The sequence below is a fragment of the Equus przewalskii genome, chromosome 14 (genome assembly GCF_037783145.1).
Source record: "Equus przewalskii isolate Varuska chromosome 14, EquPr2, whole genome shotgun sequence".
NCBI lineage: Eukaryota > Metazoa > Chordata > Mammalia > Perissodactyla > Equidae > Equus > Equus przewalskii.
Genome location: NC_091844.1, coordinates 54,412,812 through 54,430,984, shown reverse-complemented (window position 1 = coordinate 54,430,984; position 18,173 = coordinate 54,412,812). Strand labels below are relative to the sequence as shown.

Genomic DNA, 18,173 nt, shown 5'->3' with positions numbered 1-18,173 from the left:
ATCTAAAGGTATCTAAAGTATTCAAATTCATAGAAACAGAAAGTAGGGTGGTGGTTACTAGAGACTGCGGGGGGGGGGGTAGGGGGTGGAGCGGGGAGTAGTTGGTGAATGAATATAGAGATTCAAATTTTCAAGATAAAAAAGTTCTAGAGATCTGATTCACAACAATGTGAATATCCTTAACACTAACTGAACTATACACTTAAAGATGGCTAAAATGGCAAATTTTATGTTTTTTACTACAATAAAAAAACGTTTAAAAAAAATAAGTGATTTTTGTATTGCCATTTCACTAGCCAAGAACTTCCTAAATGTCTAAAGTCATTGGAATAAATAGAATTATGCACTTTCAGAAAATGATTTCTAAGCTTGCTGATTTATATTTTAAAATTGAGAATCGTGTTACTTAGTACACAGGCACATGTATGCTCAGCTCTCATGTAGAGAGAACCTCATTATGTTGTTCCCTGAAAGAGGCTAAAGCGAAGAAACTGTGGAGTTTAAGCTGTTTAAAATTATAAAAATATTGGTCTCTATGTCCTCTTTTTCTAGAGTTTAAAATACATTCCTCCTTTCTTTTTTTCTTCAAAACATTGTTATAGAAGCAATGCGTGTCCATTATGAAAAATAAAACTAAACAACAGAGAACTGTCTGGAATAAAAAGAGAAATTTTCCGTGGTTCCTTTTACCAACTCCCTCCCTAACCTAATCCATATCTTAAGAGGCAACCATGGATGTTCTAGTCCTTTTCAGCTATCTTCTATTCGTACCATTCAGGAAATATATTCTAACTTTTCAACATGAGCTTCACCTGGTTACGTTTTAACACTGTGTCAGTAATATAGCTATGAATGATCAGAGAGTATCTTCGTAGGGTACTGCTCATTGACTCAGTCAGCAGGCGTTTGTGCTCATTTCTGCCCAGCCTGAGCTGGATGGAGAGGCCAAAGAAATAAAAGCTATGATCCTTCCTCCAAAGAGCTTACAATCTAATTGGGGAACTAGCCTTCAGGAGGAAAATGATGAACCATCTAAGAGAGTGTATAATTAAACCTGCAAGTGCCATAATTCTTAAAAGATACCTTACAATGAATAATCATGTGTGTTAATCCAATTTCCCTTTAATTGGAAATTTTGCTAATTCACATTCATAAGAAATAGACCTAAGTGCTAGTTAGAAGGGTTTTTAAAAATTGTAATCCTTTTGTTTTCTGTTTCAGATTCTGTTGCAGTGCTTTCATATACCACATCAGGACTTTATACATCTCTGATATACAAGAATATGACAACCCCAGTGTACACGACTTTGAAAGGGGTAACTCATTGTTCTTACTGTTAAACACATGGTTCTCTTCATGATGGATCAAGAAAACTGTTTATTCAAGCTCCGGGTTCCGTGCTTGACATTTCACACGGACTCTCCCTTTATAGGGAGTTTTAAAAGTTCACACTAATGTATCATAAAAAGAGAAAAAATGGAAAGATCTGGAGAAGATATTTATTCGTATCAGAGTATTAGAAGTCCGAGTCCATTTTTGTTATGTCTCATGTGATTCTCCACCCCCTCCATGGCTGATTGTTTAAAAGAAACGTATTATTAATGATGTAAGGAAAACTCCTAATTTGGAAAGGTTTTTGTATCACTGCCAGGGTTCCTGTTCCTTGCTTAAGGTACTTAATTAAAATATGTATTGTCAGATATCAATGGCCTTACGTTTTCAGGAATCTTTTATAATTGACAAATGCCTTGCTAATTAGAATTTGGGATATAACATGACTTTGATAATCAAAAAGTATATTCTTGTATTCCTTTAAAAAAAATCTTATTCCATGACTTCTTCTGGTAAAACATTCTATATCTAAAGAGAGAGGTGACCTTAGAGATGGACACAGGGAGGCTGATCTACTTTTCCTTAGAAGGCGACCCAAATAAGCAGCAGCCCGTTCCTGGATGACTCCTCTGGGTCCGAGGAAGAAGATAGTTCCAGATCCAGCTCCCGGACTTCGGAGTCAGACTCGCGCAGTCGGAGTGGGCCAGGCAGCCCCAGGGCCATGAAACGAGGTGAGGGAAAGTCTCAGGCATACAAGACCCCTCCAAATAATTCAGAATATTTCATGGGAGTTTTATCTCTGTGATAGGATTAAAAAAAAAATCAAAGTACTTGCTTCAAACCATAGTGAAAAGAGAATTAGCCTAGGACTAAGATACTTGTATTCCAGTCTGATTTTCTTCATGATTCCAGACAAGTGCATAGTCTTTTATTTTTTTTAACCTTATCTTCTCTGTAAGAGAGAGGTCACTCTATCATGCGAATAAAGTGAGATAATTGGCCAAAATTACATTTCTCTTCTATAGTTACTGCGTGGCATTTTGGATAACTTATGGGATAAACTTATCTCAGCTAAATTTGTTACACTGCTCAATGGCAGAAAATACACCTAAAAATTTGGTGGTTAATCTGATATTAAGATGGAAACCAACAAAAACTTTACTTTGGACATGACTATGATTTTTAGTGGATTTTGAAGAAAGTTTTGGCATAGGTAGAGGTTACAGAGAGAGAGAATCACACAAATGACTTCTGTATGTTACAGAAGCCTTTAATACAGCATGGTCTGTCTGTTGGTTTTCAAACCATGTTCTGTGGAACCCCTAGGTGCCACCCAACCCCTCAGCTTCAACTGGAGCTGCTCAGCTTTCATAGGTTTAATATTTTGGGCTTCCACTGCTCTTTTTTCTCCTACCTTGTCCCCCGACAGCCAGAATCAGGTTACATCACACTTGTGCTCAAAACATTTCAAGGATTCATAATAGCTGTAAGGTGTTACATGATTCTTTTATGTCTTTGATCTCATCTCCTCCTTGGCTCTGGCCACGTGACCTTCTTCCTGTTTCTAGAACATGCCAGGCATGCTTTTATTTCAGGACCTTTGCACTGGTTGTTTCCAAACGTCTACGTGGTATTCCTCCTGCAGATGTCTATGTGACTCACTCTGGCATCTCCTTCAATGCTTTGCTCAAGCGCTGCCTTCTCAGTGAGATCTACCCTGACCACACCATTCAAACTGCCGTCCTTTGCCCTTCTCCAACTGCTGGCTCTTTTTAGGCCCTGTAGTCTGCTGTATGTTTTATTTTTCCATAGCTCTTACTGCCTGTTTTTTGTCTGTCTCCTCCAACTAGAATCTACGTTCCATGAGGGCAGAAATGTTCTGTTTTCTTGTCTGCTCTCTCCCTACACCCCAGGTACTGCCTAGCACACTGGCCCTGGGGAGCCTGAGATTTGCGCTCCAGCGCTGCCCCTGCCCAGCTGTTTGTGGACAAATCCTTGAGTCTCCAGGCCTTGGTCTCCTTAGAGAATGAGGGCATCAACTAGAATGATCTCTGAGATCTTTTATAGATCTAAATTTTTGTTATTCTATGAAAAATAGAAAACATTACTATTATCACAACCGTTACTTGTCTTTGCCAAATAAATAAGAATAATGATATAGTGACATTGTCCTAATATGTTCCTTAAATGTTAATGAACACTTTAAAAAATTGCCAGATACTGTAATGAATAATAACCTAAGTCATTGATTTTATTTAATATATTCAAAATCTCCAGTTACACTGACCCTCCCAAATGTGGCTTGCAACTTGCGAGTATTTTCTAAAAAGGCAAGTGAATTATTGTGAAAATGTTCCCTTGAATTTTGCTTTATGGCTGCTGGCAAGTGAAATAGTCTGTTTATATCTTTAAGTCTTATTGCTTCTCTTTTACAAAAGATTTTTAAAATCTATAAACTAGTAATATTGGACTTACATGAAAAATACTACTGAAATTGTGGAGATTTTTTCATGCGAATTACTTTAAAAATGATTACAAAAATTAAGTGATTTAAAATGTGATTGTGCAAATCTTGATGAATTAAGATTAACGTTTGTTTGCCTATGTATCAATATGTAAATACACATATTTTTAATCCTTAATAAGAGATACATTATTAGGCTATTGCATACATTTTATATATGTAAAAATAGCTGTGCTTCTAATCATATTAAAATATAACGTATGTTCCCTTGACTTCCTTAGAGATTTGCTTGATAGCCCTTACCCTTTAGTTCTGTTTCCTGCTTTAAAAGTTCTCCATGGCCAAAGGCATGAGAATGAATCTAGTCTAGGCAGGCTCATGGGTTAGGAATAACTGTATTGCTTAGGAGAACTCACAGCTGGCATTTGGACCACCCAATTATTAACTATTGACTTGATTTATTTCTTTATTCATCTAGGTGTGTCTCTCTCTTCTGTGGCTTCTGAAAGTGATTATGCTATTCCCCCAGATGCTTACTCCACAGACACAGAGTACTCACAGCCTGAGCAGAAGCTCCCTAAAACTTGCTCGTCTTCCAGTGATAATGGGAAAAATGTAAACACTGAATCAGGTTTTTCTTTTTAAACATAAATGAATCTGTTAGTCTGAGCCTCCAAAAGAAAAACTCAATATTTTTTTTAAATGTTTCTTTTTAATTAGGAACCACTGGAAAAATCTGGCTATTTATTAAAAATGAGTGGTAAAGTCAAGACTTGGAAGCGGAGATGGTTTGTTCTTAAAGGTGGTGAATTACTATACTACAAGTCTCCGGTGAGTGGAAAGTGCTTGCTATTTGGAACTGAATTCCGCAAACTATAAATCAGCCTCCTGACTGATTTTCCTCCTTGCAATGCAATTAATTATACAAAGCATTTCTTACTATTACAGGTAATCACTTTGCGTTTGGTTCTCTTCCTTTCCTACAGAGTGATGTGATTAGAAAACCCCAGGGCCATATTGAACTTAGTGCATCCTGCAGTATTTTAAGAGGAGATAACAAACAAACAGTTCAGGTACTTTTAATTTTCTTTTTTGTGTCATGAAAACTCAATTCTCCAAGCTAATGGAGAGGAGACTGGGTGGTTCAATGTTTCTTTATTCAATTTGGAGTCAGTTTGGTGCTTCAAAAATGTGTGAAACGCCAGGACTTCTTGGTTAAAACTATAAGAAAGCTAAGTTTGTGTTGAGTAACTTCCCACTACGCTTTCTTTGCCCTTTATCCCTTACACTGTTCTTTCCCTATACTTAATCTCTCAGCTGGTCTCAGCTTGCAAACTGTATAACTGTTTTAGGAGAGGGTTATCTGATAAATGAATTCCCAATAAGGTAAGTAATTTAATACATTATTAAATTCAGGAGAGTTTGCATTTTAATACAGAACCAGAAAATGGCAGTTCTTTTATGAACTTCAGATGCTGTGACACATAAGAGGGAGAGACACTGATGAGCAGAGGGGCTGTTCTGGTTCCCACCAAGGCCCCCATAGAGGTAGCTGCTGACTATTTCACCCACACATAAGGCCAGTCTTGGCAGAAACCTGTTAAATTTAAATGCAGGCTGTTGAGATAGTTCGGTATATGTGATTTAAATTCAGACACTTTATTTCTGAAATGCCTTTAATAATCATTATTTTCTTGTCTTGCTCCTTTGGAGGGTGAAATACAACATTTATCAGAAAGATACATAACCAATATTTCCAGTAGATAATATCTGAGAATTACCTAAAAATGTAGAAAGGAAAATCAGAGAAAGCTTTATCTTGGAGCATGGCAGATAAGAATCATTTGTAAGCTTCTGAAATATTTAGAAAATTTGAAATGTGATTAATTTGAGACTGAAAAATTGTGACTTCATAATATCTGTTCACATGTTGATTCCAAGAACTTCTCTTGTTATATGCAAGGAGCCTTCTTATTTTATTTATAATTGGTTTCTTCATTTCTATAACAAATAATTCTGCTTTATTTGCTAAAAATCTGTTATTTTATTACAGTTTCCATTCATTCTGCTTCTCATTTCAACAACCAGGGGCCTGCAGCACATTTAAGAGAGAAAAGGAGAATGTGATGAGTAAACAAGATAAAAAATCATGACCCAAAAGTTTAATGCTATGAAAAGTTTTAAAGTAAACTGAAGTGAAAAAACTATATTTCAACAAAAAGTGAATTATTGTAATTCTCACAAAGTGGTTAAAATATGCCAAATTATTTACAGAGTCATTTATTTAGAACCTAGGATTCAAGGTTTAGCATGTTTGTTTCCATGTTAAGTAGTGACATTTAGAGCATGAACAGGGAAATGCTAATAATCCTAAATCTTCAGTTTCCTTTCCTATCTCTTTCTCACCCCATTTTAGTTGACCACTGAGAAACACACATACTATCTGACTGCAGATTCTCCTAATATATTGGAGGAGTGGATTAAAGTGTTACAGAATGTTCTTCGAGTACAAGCTGCCAACCCGCTTTTCCTGCAGCCCGAGGGCAAACCGGCGGTGAAGGGATTGCTCACTAAGGTTAGAACTTGATGTGCAAGGCGGTGTCTCAGGCAACTACAGAATTAGCCCCACTGATCATGAAATGTGGGTGTCTGAAAATATATATCTTGAATATTTATGTTATCTTGGGGTGGGGAAGGGTGTTTTAAGTATGATACCAAGGATAAAAACCACAAAGATGGAAAATGACAAATTTGGCTACTATACATAAAAATGTGTATTCCTACTATCAAAAGTTCTCTAAGCAAAATTTTTAAAAGACAGCTGAAAAGCTTTGAGGAGGTGTTTGAAACATGTGAAAAACAAGCCTTTTCTAATTAGTAAGTAAAGGATAAATACCAACAGGGGAAAGGAACAGAGGACACCATGGGAGAGAAGTAGGGCTGGTGGAGATAAGAAGATACATATGATCGGGAAGCATATGGAAAAACGTTTACCATCATTGATCACTTTCTTAAAAAGCAAAACTTGAAATAATCGATATTTTTAAAAATCTGGTCAAAGGAAGGACATTTTTAAGAAATTATGAAACGCAGTATTGACACAAATTAAGAAGTCTGCTAGTGAGAGTATTACTCTAGAAGGCAATTTGATAATGTCTTGGCCAAGGTGTTTACTCTTTATATGTTTCGTTAAATATTTTTGGGTGAACGAATGAATGAATATTAAATGTTTTAAACATATGTATATACATACCCTTTGATTCAGCAATCTCAGTCCAAGAAATTGATGCTTAGGAAATGGTCTTAATTTCCAAAAGATTTAAGTATAAGCATGTCCATCAGAGCATGGCTTATTTTCTTCCCTATTTAAAAAAAATGAGATATAATTAACATACACTGAAATGCAGATCTTAAGGGGTAGGGTTTGATGAATTTCGACAGATGTTTACTGTCACTCTATCAAGATATAGAACATTTACATTACCCCAGAAAGGTTACTTGCATGACATGGTTTACAACAAAGAAAAATTGGGATCAACTTAGATGTAGAGTAGGGGATAGCTTAAATAAATATTTGTATAAAATCAGATAATGCTTTACTATGTAGTCATTTGAAATGTTGTAAAAGAATATTTAATGTTATAGAAATATATTATGATGTATTGCTAGGTGATAAAATAAATAGAGTGCAGTATTATCCCATTTTTGTTAAACATTTTCATAGAAAAATTTCTGAGTGGGAAATATACCAAGTTATATTGGTTATCTCTGTGTGATTTTATTTAATTTTTGCTTAGTTCTGTTTTCTGACTTTTTTAGAATAAGTATTGATTTGTGCTAAGATAGATACTTTTAAATTTTAAAAAGTTCAAATGGTCACTTTTAGAAAAATACAATAAAATATTTACACACAAAATATTATATACAAAAATAACCTCTACATAGTCAGTCATGTGCTTTGTTTATGTAAGAAGTAAAAAATCTAGGTGTTGATGAGCTATACCACCATGTAATTTATTCATAATATTAATGTGGGAATGTAAGTGGGTGCTCTTCAGTAATATTTACAAAGACGGACCAGTGTTCTAAAAATAAGAGAAAAAACTTCACCAATACATTCAAATAGTACATTACCATGAACATTTTTTTTCAGTTCCTGATGGGTTGGAGAACTCCCTGTATTTTCCAGTGAACACAGTGCTCCTTTGAATCACATTCTTACTATAATTCGTAATAACTAGTTGTCCTCCTATTTCAAGGATGGTGTATCTCAAACCCTTAGATTTTTTTTTTTTTTTAAAGATTTTATTTTTTCCTTTTTCTCCCCAAAGCCCCCCGGTACATAGTTGTATATTCTTCGTTGTGGGTCCTTCTAGTTGTGGCATGTGGGACACTGCCTCAGCGTGGTTTGATGAGCAGTGCCATGTCCACGCCCAGGATTCGAACCAATGAAACACTGGGCTGCCTGCAGCGGAGCGCACGAACTTAACCACTCGGCCACAAGGCCAGCCCCTCAAACCCTTAGATTTTAATGTGATCTCATGGCTAAGGGTTTGTTGCTTCTCCTACAATTAGTTTTTTTGTTTGTTTGCTTGTTTTTAATTGATTGACCTGGCTCATCAATTTCTGCTATTCCCTGCTTTCCATCTCGCAATTGCATTTTGAGTAAGTTGATGTGATTATCAGATGACTAAACCATTAGTGTTTATAGACAGGGTGCTAACTAGGTTTCCTTGTTACCACTTGTGAAGGCTTGTCCACCCCCGTGTTTTCACCCTCACAGCCTTTAGGAGAACAGCTTCCTCAGTTATTCTGATGACTCGTTCTGAGCTCACGTTCAGGCTACAGTTTGAGATACTGTAGAACAGCATTTGAATACTTAGGAGGGGAGGAGGCTTTTCCAAGTTGTCACGTTGTTATTGTGAAATGCAGAAACATTAAGAACCTGACTAATTCCATTCTGGATGTTCAGTCTTGCAACTTTTAATGCTTCGGAAGAACATTTTCTGTATAAAAATTCATTTATTTAAAAAACAAAAATTTAATGAGCAGTTACCACATGCCAGGCAATGGACTGGGGGATATTAAAATGAAAAGGCCACTGTCCCGTCCCTCAGAGAGCCTTGTATCTCTTGGGAAAGAGACATAAGCATATTTATAGTGATATGTACACAGCACTATTATTGACATGCATAGTAAGGTCCCAGAGAAGCCTAAGCTGTGGGATCAGAAACAACTTCTCAGAGAAGATTTACCTGTGCTGAGTCTTCAAGGAAGAGAAGGAATTAGTTACACCAAATGGAAGTGGGCAGGGAAGATATCCCAGACGAGGAGACAGCATGAACAAAGGCACAATATCTCGAAGCAGTGCCACCCACGCTAAAGCGAGTCCTTTGGAGAGAAAGATAGAGGGGCTCAATCATAGAGGGCCTTTTTTTGTCTTGTTAAGGACTTTGTTCTTCAACCTGAAAGTGGTGTGGAACCCTTCAGGGTTTGTACCAGGGGCATGGGCATATCCATGTTAATTCTGCTGAGAGGAAGAAGAATTTGCACGAGGCGAGCTGGAGGTTCTAAGGCCTGTTAGAGAAGTGGTTCTCTTGAAGACGATAAGACTCTGAATCGGTCACAGGGCAAGAGAGTGGAGGGTGAATTTAAATAATGGTAGAGGGTAAAATCTTCAGTTATATTGATTGAATTCAGGGTTAGGAATTGGGAAAGATAAGGATGCCTGGGTAAAAGGTGGTGCCAGATGACAAGAGGTCAGGAAACAGGAGCAGTTTTAGGATAATTAAAAGGTAATTTTGGAACTTGTCAAGTTTTGAGTTTGTGAAGAAGTCCAGTGGGCAGTGGCAACAGCAGTGTACCTCAGAGGAGAGGGCTAAGTTGGAGAGAAGGATTTGGGGAATTATCAGCATATGTGTGATAGTTGAATCTTTGACAGTGAGAGAAATCACCCAGGAAAATGTATAGGGTGGGAAGAGCAGGGGACTGTTCATGGAACACTGGAGTTTCCAAAATGTGAGGGCTCATAGTGGCTGTATGAAGAGACCCTGGAGAAAGTCATGGAGGCCAGGGAGTGGAACATTCGACAAGGAGGGAGTGATCAGAAGTTTCAAGTGTGGTAGAGTGCTGAGTGCGTTGAAGAGTAGAGGGGAGATGAGTAAGTGCAATATTTGAGTTTGAAAGACTGTCCACACTTTCCGGCACATGAGGAAGAATAAAGCTGGAAGGGAAGGTGGTGTCAGGAGAGGCATTTTTTAGGATAGGAAAGGCATAACTTGAGTTTATAAATTAAGGGAAAGAGCCAGGAGAGAGAAGTGGGAGATTCTGAACAAAGTCTAGAAGAAGTGGGTGGTTGGGTGTGGCGGGAAGGCACAGTGGAAGGGCAGGCCTGGCAGAAAGGTGAGGAAGGATGAATCTCTAAGTTTGTGGGGCATTGAATGAAATCACGTTTAATGTCCTCTGTTTTCTTGATGAAGATTATTCCATTAAACAAAGTTATTTCCGGAGAGTAGGGGAAAGGATTGAAAATAATCAGGAAAGTAGGATATACCCAAGAACAAACAGAAGGATTGATAAGTGCTACTGAGGGCCCACCTGACTTTAGTGATTTGAGTTCATATTGATTATTTTTCTCTAACATCTTCAGACGCCCAGAAATAGGAGGAGAGAATTACATTGTAGTGATTTGAGGATAGTCCCAGTTTTTTCTTTTTTTTGGAAGATTAGCCCTGAGCTAACATTCACCACCAGTCCTCCTCTTTTTGCTGAGGAGGAGTGGCCCTGAGCTAACATCTGTGTCCATCTTCCTCTACTTTTTATGTGGGATACCTGCCACAGCATGGCTTGACAAGCAGTGGGTAGGTCTGCACCCAGGATCCAAACCAGCGAACCCTGGGCCTCTGAAGCAGAGTGCACGAACTTTACCCCTGCGCCACTGGGCCGGCCCCTAGACATTTTTTTCTAACATTTTATGATATAAATTTTGAAATAGGAAGGTTGAAAGAATATTTTACAGTGAACACCCATATTCCCACCACTTAGATTCTACAATTAACATTTTAATTGCTTTGTACATATCTATCAAGATGACGATTTAAAATCAATGTTTTGTTATAGGCATTTTCAAACATATGGGAAAGTGGAAGGAATAATAGAATAAGCCCTCATATATTCATCACCCAGTTTCAACAATTATTAACTATGGCTAATGTTGTTTCTTAAAACCTCCCATGACCTTCTTTCTCTTCCCACACTGTCCCCTGAATTCCTTAAAGGCAAATGGAGATGAAGTTTTGTTGAGTGGATTTGTTAGCAGCATAGGCATGAGACATAACTACAGGCCTTGTAGCAAGAGTTGTTTTGTGATCAAACATGGGATCCAAGTTTGGTGGAGAAGGAAGAGAGACAGGAGGGAACTGAGAAACTGGAATGAAATGGAAGGATCAGGGTACTTAAAGTTTTGAATGAGGCCGAAGAATAGGAGTGGTGTGAGTAAGGAGAGAGGGAGCTGGAAGGACGTTGAAATCAGACAGTAGAATTTAAATTTCAGAAGTGGAGCAGTTCCCAATGAAGAAAAAAGGACTAGGTGTGGCCGAGGGGATGGATGGCAAAAATGGAGGGATAGCAAAGGTTGTTGGAAATGAAGAGAGCAAGGAACTGTGAATTAAGGATGCAGAGAGGCAATGTAGCAAAGAGGTCAGGGCAAGAGCTCACAGGCGCAAGTCCTGGCTCTGACACTTACCACTTGTGTGACCTTGAAGTGGTTACTTACAGACGCTGTGCCTCAGTGTCCTCATCTGTAAAGTGGGGATGATAATAACACCAGCCTCCCAGGGTGCTGGAAGGATTAAATGAGTTATTTAAGCATGTAAAGTGCTTTAGAACGGTACCTGGCACATCATAAATACTCCAAAAATACTGGGTATTATCATCACAAGAGTTTCACTTAGATATTGACGTCAGCAAGGCTGGTGGCAGGATCTGTGGTGGAGAAGGCTACAGGCATGAGAATAGAGAGGAGAGAAGAGCCTGGGAGCTTGTATTTTGTGAGATGACAAAAGCTAATCGGCATATGATGTGCTGTTTGTCTTCAGACTTTCAAACAGAACTGATATGAAATGCCTTTGTTACGGATGCAAGGCAAAAAATTATTCTTTCAGTCATTTAGTTCAGCAAAGCCTTGAGCTTTGAGATTGCCTTTAGATCTTCATGAGGATTCTTCCAGGATAATTTCTTTTATTATGAGTTTTTCAGAGTAAGTCAGAGTTGTAAGAAATCCTAATATAAGCAGATTTACATATAAAGATACTCAGTTTTTAAAACACAGCCTTTACAGTGAATTGACAAAGGTCTTCATTAATTTGTAGTTCTTCAAAGGCACCATTGTTCTATGTCAAAGATAAATCATTTCAAAAGGATGCTCTCTCTAGCCAGATGCATTGTGCTCCAGTTTTGGTGAGACTCCTTTCTGGAGTTTGTTTAAAAGAAGAAGAGGAGAAAAAAAAAAAAGCTGCATAACAAACTATTTAAAACTTCCAGGATATTTGTCTGTAAATATAGGTTTCTAAATTTAATTAAATTGAAACATATCTTGCCAAATGAAACATTTTTTTTGTTTTTCCTCAAGCAGCATTCTAAATCCATCAAACTCTTAGATGATGGAGTTATTTGTTTGCTTAAACCGCAGCTTTAAAAGCCCGAAGGCTGGCTGCATTTGTGGGTTTACATGAAACATGTGTTTTACTTCTCCTTGTTCGTAGTGAGGAAGGAAGCCTTTATTGAGTGACTGCTATTATCCTTTATTTGCATTTCTCCCTTGGTCATCACGCCCGCCCAGCGAGGTGTACAGTAATCCATGTTACCCACCGAGGCTGAGAGGTTAAGTCACTTGCCTGAGGACATCCATCGAGTAGGTGGTACAACTGCAATTTAAGCTTTGGTGCATTCGACCTCAGAATCCAGGCCTTTTCTACTGTAGCAACTTGTTTGCTATAAAATCTATTGTGGCGATAATTTGTGTTCTTCAGTGTATTACTATCAGAACATTTAACATATAAGTCATTTAAATATAAGTCATTGCAGGAGCCCTGCAAAATATGCGTGGCCCCCACCCTCACCCCCTGCCCCTTCCCCAGTGAGCTCTCCCCTCACTTGCTCAGTCTCAGACACACGGGCACACACCATCTCAGGGCCTTGGCCCTTCTGCATCCTTTGCCCGGAGTGTTCTCTCAGATGACCGCATAGCTCCTCTGCCTCGTTCAGGGCTTGAAGGAGCAACATCAGTGAGGCCTTCCTGAGTACCTTAGTTTAAATTGTAGGACATGCCCCCTTTCCCCAAGCACTTCCTTCTCCTTTCCTGCTTTATTTTTCTCCTTGATATTTATTACCATGTACAAGCATGACAACAGAATGTTTGGCTTTAGTTTTACTTGCCAGTGTCTTGATTTCCAGCAATGGGCTTCTCCAGATTGAAGCCCACTCTATTGCAAGAGAAGGCCTGGCCTCCAGGCAGAAGTTGACAAGGCTGCCGGGGTAGTAGGCTTATAGGGCAAGCTCAACCAGGCACACTGCGTTCTAGGGCTGGGACAATAGGGCTTAAAGTAAATCTTACCCACTGACGAGAACGGGTTCTTGGTGTTTTTCTAAGCTTAAGAGCGTAGCTGGGACTCTCTGGCAAAGATGTTCATTGCCTATACCTGGGCAGGACTAGGCCAGGGAGGAACTCATAGTAAGGATCTTCATAAAGCCACCAAATGATGACATACACAGTACTCAGTAAAAATTTTGGTAAAATGTCTTCCACAAAAAATGCATATAAGTGTAAACTCTTTGTGTTCTTAATGAAAGTATATAGCATACTGCTGGGTTACTTGTCTGTCTTCCTCACAAGGCGATGAGCTCCTTGATGAGGGAAACTGTCTTATTCGTACCCATATCCCCAGGGCCTAGACCAGTCTTTGACTATTCAAAGTCGAGAGCTAGATTCAAATTCTGTCCCAGTCACTTAACATAGTTCCTGACATATAGGAAGTACTCAACATATCATAATAGCTTTAATATTATTTTATCATTTTGTATGAATCTTTCAGGAGAAGGCATCAAATGTTTTGAATGAGGGAATCTTTTACATTTTGGAAATCACTAGAATTTTTAGGTTTTAATCTTCTCATTTATGACATTAGAGTGTTCACTCAGAGAGCTACAGGGTTATTGGAAATCTGTAAAATATGGAAACTATGAAGTATACTTACTTATGAACCTGGCATCTTTGAATCCTCAGTCCTAGGCGTAGTACCTGACATATAGTAAATGTTTGTTAAGTGTTGAATGGTGAGCACCAAAGCAAAACAAGCCATGCCACTACTCTAGCAGGTAAATTTTAAACAGCGTTTGGACAGTCTAGTTGGAATATCACTTATACCTTGAGCAAACTTTACCTGTGCAGCTTCAGATAGAGAGTATAAGCTGTACTCCATGGTATCAGAATTCTGAACTACATTTGTAATTCTTTCAAATATGATTTCAGGTAAAACATGGCTACTCCAAGAGAGTCTGGTGCACACTTATAGGAAAAACCTTATATTATTTTCGTAGTCAAGAAGATAAGGTATGTATGTACTTTTAATATGCTAATTAAAGGAATTTTTTGTTTGTTGTGGCTTCGAGTTTTCTGTTTCACTCTTCTGTTGCAGCCAAAACTTTAGAATTTTTGATATGGTTGAAAATTTGCATAAAATTTATTGCATAAAAATTCATACCTACAAGGCTCTTGATTCTTGATTATAAGACTGAGCAACTTTTAATTAATGCATCTTCTAAGACCTAGAAGAGAAGAGTCTTCCCCATGCCACTCCCAACCATCAGTTTCTCATATTTTCTAGGTCTGACAGACTAGATAAAGTTGAATGAAGGGAAGAGTGAGCTAGGAAAGAAGAGCTGGGGAGGAAAAAGCATCCAGTCCTGTCCCAGGCCCTCAGATCCTGAGATACCACTTATCTATCTGACCATCTACCTATTTATATCCTGTTGGTTCATTTTTAAACTGATCTCCTCCCCAGAAGAACTTGAGTTGTCTTCACTTGCAGAATAAAAAGATGGGATATCTTCCAAAGGTCAAATATGTGCCTAATTATCATGGGTACTCCATGTCACCTTTGGATTCTGAAACTATAAAAATTGAACTAATATGGACCAAGAGTACTTGCATAAAACAATGATGCCAGCTCCACAGTATAGCAGCCAGTGGCTGATTACTGTGTTAATGAGACTAAACTTCTTGGTCCAGTGACCACATGGGCCGGTTAGTATTTCTCTGCTCCATTTTCACAGACTGCACTCTCCGTCCTGACTAGCCGTGTTTAAAATGCATGCCATTTCTCAGTATTGTTCATGGGATGGGAATTAACAGAGTGCAGCCATTAAAAACAATGCCTCTGAAGTAACGTGGGAAAATGCTCATATAAAAATGCTACATTAATAAGCACAATACAAAATTGTATATTCAGCATAATCCTAACTCAGTTATCAGTCAGGAAAACAGAAGCCACTCCATGTATTCCAAGTAGAACAGTTTCAATATAGAATTAGGGACGTGTTACATAACTTTTAGAAACGTTGGGGGAATAGAGGTCAAAGAAGCCGTCTCTGAAGGTCCAAGAAGTCAACACTGACATCTGAGCCCACGGCACTGAAGCAGCTGGTCCTCGGCAGTTTACTGGGAGGCCTCTGGACTCTCACAGCAGTCCAGGCATCTGGCTGCAGCTGTCTCAGGAGGAGAATGACTTCGCTTCCACCCTCCCCTTCCGCCTCTCGCAGATTCTCTCGTATGCAGACTCTAACTTGGAACTACACAGGGAAGGGGATTCTGACAACCAGAGTTCCTAACTTCTCTTCTGCAGTTACGGGGAGACTTTGGAAGAGGATGGTTGGGATGCTGAGTTTATAATTCTCAGTCTGGCGCATCTATGTAAAAATATGCATAGCATAAAATTCAGAAAGAACTATCCCAAAATGTCGAGTAATTATCTGTGATGTAGAATTATGGGTGATTTTTTTCTTTTTCTTTTTTTTTTATACCTTTCTATACTTACCAAGTTTCTATAATTAGCATGTGTTTTATAAATAGAAAAATAATTTAAAATTCGCTAAGAGAGTAGAATTTACATGTTCTGACCAAAAAGAATAATAATAATAATTTAATAAAAATGGATAGCATTGGTCGCAGAAGAAACACATCAGAAGAAGGGAGACAGATGAGCAGAAATCCACTCTAATTACTGGAAAAGTATTGAGAATGCGTGTGAATCGGTACAGGCCTACTTCATTTTGTGCTATAGAAGTTTCAGAAACAATTTGTTTTCTATCTTGATAAGTGTTTTTTTTTTTACCTTTAGTCAAAATACTTAAAAGTACTACGTCTTTTCACTGTCTGTGGAGCCATGGTGAATCCTTTGGTAAAAGGAATAATCATCTTTAAATATTGGGGTGGATGGAACCTTGATTTTCATATGATTGGATATGCCTAAAGCTCACCATTAGGATAGTCTTGTCATGTATTGTTAGAGTAGATTAGTTTTCTTTATCTCATTTTTTAAAGCTCACTTTTTGTTAATGTGAATTTTTTGCTCTATTATTTTGCTTTTGTTTTACTGCCTTTCTTTTTCTGAAAGTATACATAAGTTAATTTTGCATTTTTCCTTCAGTAGTAAGTTTTCTTCATTCTGTACCCAGGATAGTACTTTGCGCCTAATAACTACTCAGAAAACAACTGTTATTAATTGAATGGTGAAAAAGTCGTGTTTTTCATGAAAGACAACACAGTTAATTAAATAAATTATCTATTATCAATCAGCTATTAAGCAGATAATAGCGCATTTTAGATAAGATATCCAGGTAGGACCTCACCAAGAAGCTGACATTTTAATTGGGTTCTGAAGGAAGTAAAAGCACAGCCATGTGGACATTTCAGCAAGAACATTCCAGGCAGAGGGAAGAGCAAGTGCAAAGGCCCTGAGGCAGGAGCATGCCTGGTGTGTTTGAGGAATAGAGAGAAGGTGAGTGTGACTAGACTGGAGTCCCTTAGGAAGAGAATAATGGGAGATGAGATCTGAGATGTAATGGGGACCAAATCACATGGGGCCTTATCATAGTGAGGACTTTGGTTTTTATTCTGAGTAAGATGAGAAGCCATTGGAGGTTTTTGAGCAGAGCAGTGACATGATCTAACCTATGTCTAACAGGAACACTCCAGCTGCTGTCTGAGGGATTAAGGAGGACACTAGTTAGGAGACTATTACAGTAATCCAGGTGAGATCTGACCATGTTTAGTGGTGGCAATGGAGGTGTGAGAAGTGACCAGATTCTGGATATATTCTGAAGGTCTTTCTGACAGGACTTGACTGAAAACGTATGTGATATGAGAGAAAGAAAAGGGTCAGTGATGATGCCAAGGTTTTTGGCCTGAACAGCTGGAAAGGTGAAGTTGCCTGCAACTGAGATGGGGAAGACTGGGCAGAGCAGCTTGTGGAGGAGGACTTACCAAGTTAAGTTGGAGATGCTATCAGACATCTGAGGAGAGACAGTGAGTCTGGAGTTATAAATTTGGGAGTAGCCAACAGACGCTGGTGCTAAAGCCATGAGCTTGGAGGAGATCACCCGGGGAGTGAGTGTAGCTGGAGAAAGCGTCCAGGCACTGAGCCCTGGGCCCAAGCATGAAACCATAGGATGGTAAATTTCCTTGGAGTTACAGTGAACGTTTTCAGACTGCAGTTGCAAACTTATTGAACAGTTTAGAAGCTGTAAATCTGAAGCAGGCTATTTATTTTCCTGGAATAAATGTGCTTAATTAAAGCAAAAGTTTTAAAACAAATATGCTAAATATTCGACATAGCAGATATAATTGTTTTTGGGAGTAAAAGAGTAGATAAAATTTAATGTGAATCGGTTTTAGGAAGTCTTTCTTACCCTTAAATTAAGATAGAAGATATTGTGGCATTTTTGTGTGTGTGATATGTTACATATGTTAATAAATAGCCTCAGAACACTTCCTGTTCATTGGGGTTTAGGGTGATAGTTCATTACACTTTTTCACACCAGCCATGTGCCCTTGTTACTTTTTCTATGGATAGTATTGAGACTATATCTGTGCTTGTTCTTTTGATCCAATGGCTTAATCAAATCAATTCTGCGGGGGAAAAAATGTCAAATGAATATTTTGACTGAATTACGTGATTGCTTGACTAGGTAATGGGTTATTTTAGTCCAAACCACTGTACAGGAAGGTTCTTGCTTTTTCCACAAAAGTTAAATGTCTAGTCTTCAAATTGTTTTTCCATATGACGGTTGGCATTTTGCCTGTGGTTACTACTTTTGTAAC

The 18,173-nt window shown here is 38.2% G+C and overlaps 1 protein-coding gene and 1 long non-coding RNA gene across 3 annotated transcripts in view; one reads left to right on the top strand and one right to left on the bottom strand.

The window, feature by feature from the left end:
• The window catches only part of PLEKHH2 (pleckstrin homology, MyTH4 and FERM domain containing H2), a 102,594-nt gene that overhangs the window by 45,690 nt on the left and 38,731 nt on the right, over positions 1 to 18,173 (top strand). For both annotated transcript variants that reach the window (XM_008531519.2, XM_070572780.1), the window contains exons 10-16: positions 1,222 to 1,316; positions 1,919 to 2,063; positions 4,275 to 4,411; positions 4,517 to 4,627; positions 4,783 to 4,869; positions 6,213 to 6,371; positions 14,325 to 14,405. In XM_008531519.2, coding sequence (XP_008529741.2) covers positions 1,222 to 1,316; positions 1,919 to 2,063; positions 4,275 to 4,411; positions 4,517 to 4,627; positions 4,783 to 4,869; positions 6,213 to 6,371; positions 14,325 to 14,405 — 815 coding nt within the window. The remainder of the gene's footprint in view (positions 1 to 1,221; positions 1,317 to 1,918; positions 2,064 to 4,274; positions 4,412 to 4,516; positions 4,628 to 4,782; positions 4,870 to 6,212; positions 6,372 to 14,324; positions 14,406 to 18,173) is intronic.
• Positions 5,462 to 18,173, bottom strand: part of LOC139075575 (uncharacterized) — a 30,056-nt gene continuing 17,344 nt past the window's right edge. Inside the window, exons 5-8 of the long non-coding RNA XR_011526116.1 lie at positions 11,541 to 11,636; positions 9,052 to 9,187; positions 7,050 to 7,158; positions 5,462 to 5,888 (exon numbers count right to left, since the gene is read on the bottom strand). This is a non-coding gene — a long non-coding RNA (uncharacterized lncRNA). The remainder of the gene's footprint in view (positions 5,889 to 7,049; positions 7,159 to 9,051; positions 9,188 to 11,540; positions 11,637 to 18,173) is intronic.